General features: G+C 59.6%; 1 protein-coding gene across 1 annotated transcript in view; it reads right to left on the bottom strand.

The window, feature by feature from the left end:
• The window catches only part of LOC104527941 (death-associated protein kinase 3-like), a gene marked incomplete at its 5' end in the record, with an annotated part of 3,028 nt that extends 2,167 nt beyond the window's left edge, over window positions 1-861 (bottom strand). The window contains 3 exon segments of the mRNA XM_010171795.2: window positions 161-290; window positions 427-717; window positions 719-861. Of these exon segments, the coding sequence (XP_010170097.2) occupies window positions 161-290; window positions 427-717; window positions 719-861 (564 nt within the window).
• Between the last annotated feature and the right edge of the window lie 301 nt (window positions 862-1,162).

Here is a 1,162-nt window from a genome sequence, read left to right as displayed (position 1 = left end):
GAAAACAGGCTTATCCTGGGGGAAGGACGCCTGTCCCCATGGCCACATCCCGGCCGCTGCCCAGCCGGCTGCACCAGGGCTTGGGGCATCTCTCCAGGATTCAGCCAAAGCATTCAGATCCTGGAGGAACCCCACGGGAACACCATCAGCCAGGTCTCACCTACAAACTCCGGGGTCCCAAATATATTCTTGAACTCATTCCCAGCTTCAATCTTGTGGGCGATCCCAAAGTCGATGAGTTTGATGCGAGGGTTTGGCACGTTCTTGTCCAGCAGCATGATGTTCTCTGGCTGTGGGGGGAGAGGACACACACACCTCAAGTCAGGAGAGATCCCACAGCCAGTCCCACTGCTCCACAGGAGCCTGGATGCTCATCCCCACTCCCCAGCTGCTGAGCATGGGGTGTTTGCACCTCCCAGACCTCACCTTCAAGTCAAAGTGGGCAATGCGCTTGGAGTGCAGGTAGTGCACCCCATCCAGGATCTGCTTGAGGAACTGGGTGGCCTCCTCCTCCGTCAGGGATTCCTTCTCAGCCAGGAAATCAAAGAGTTCACCCCCTGAGACCAGCTCCAGGATCAGCACCACGTCCGTCTTGTTCTCGAAGATGTCGTGCAGCGTGATGATGTTGGGGTGCTGGATCTCCCGCAGGATGTCCACCTCCCTCTCGATCTCCTCCCGGCTCACGCCCCGACGGCTGGACGACATTTTTTTTTGACGACAGCCGACGCTTCTTGATGAATTTGGCCGCGTATTCCAGACCCGTTTTCCTCTCCCGGCATTTTCGTACAATGGCAAACTGGCCGCTGTGGGACGCGGGGAGGAGGTGAGGTGAGGATCTCAGGATCTCCTGCCTCGCATGTGCTTGGCAGCAGGAACAGCACCAGCATGAGGATGGGGGATGCTGCTGTGCAGGAGGACGCCCAGTTTCCCAGTTTCCCCGGAGTCTGTTGGGAACTGGGATCCTCCTGCACGCAGCTGATGATGCCACCTGCTCCTGGCACACTCCTGGGATCTACAGACCCAGGGTGTAAACCCCAGCACTGCCCAGGACAGAGGAAGGGAATTCATCCCTGGGACCCTCCCCGGGCTGTTCGGGGGCTGCTGGGGTCACCCCGGGTGGGAGATGCCCATCAGCCCCCACCCCCAGCCAGGCGGCGCTGGG

Source organism: Antrostomus carolinensis, unplaced genomic scaffold, assembly GCF_000700745.2.
Source record: "Antrostomus carolinensis isolate BGI_N321 unplaced genomic scaffold, ASM70074v2 scaffold43290, whole genome shotgun sequence".
Taxonomy (NCBI): Eukaryota; Metazoa; Chordata; class Aves; order Caprimulgiformes; family Caprimulgidae; genus Antrostomus; species Antrostomus carolinensis.
This window is presented reverse-complemented; position numbering and strand designations above follow the sequence as displayed.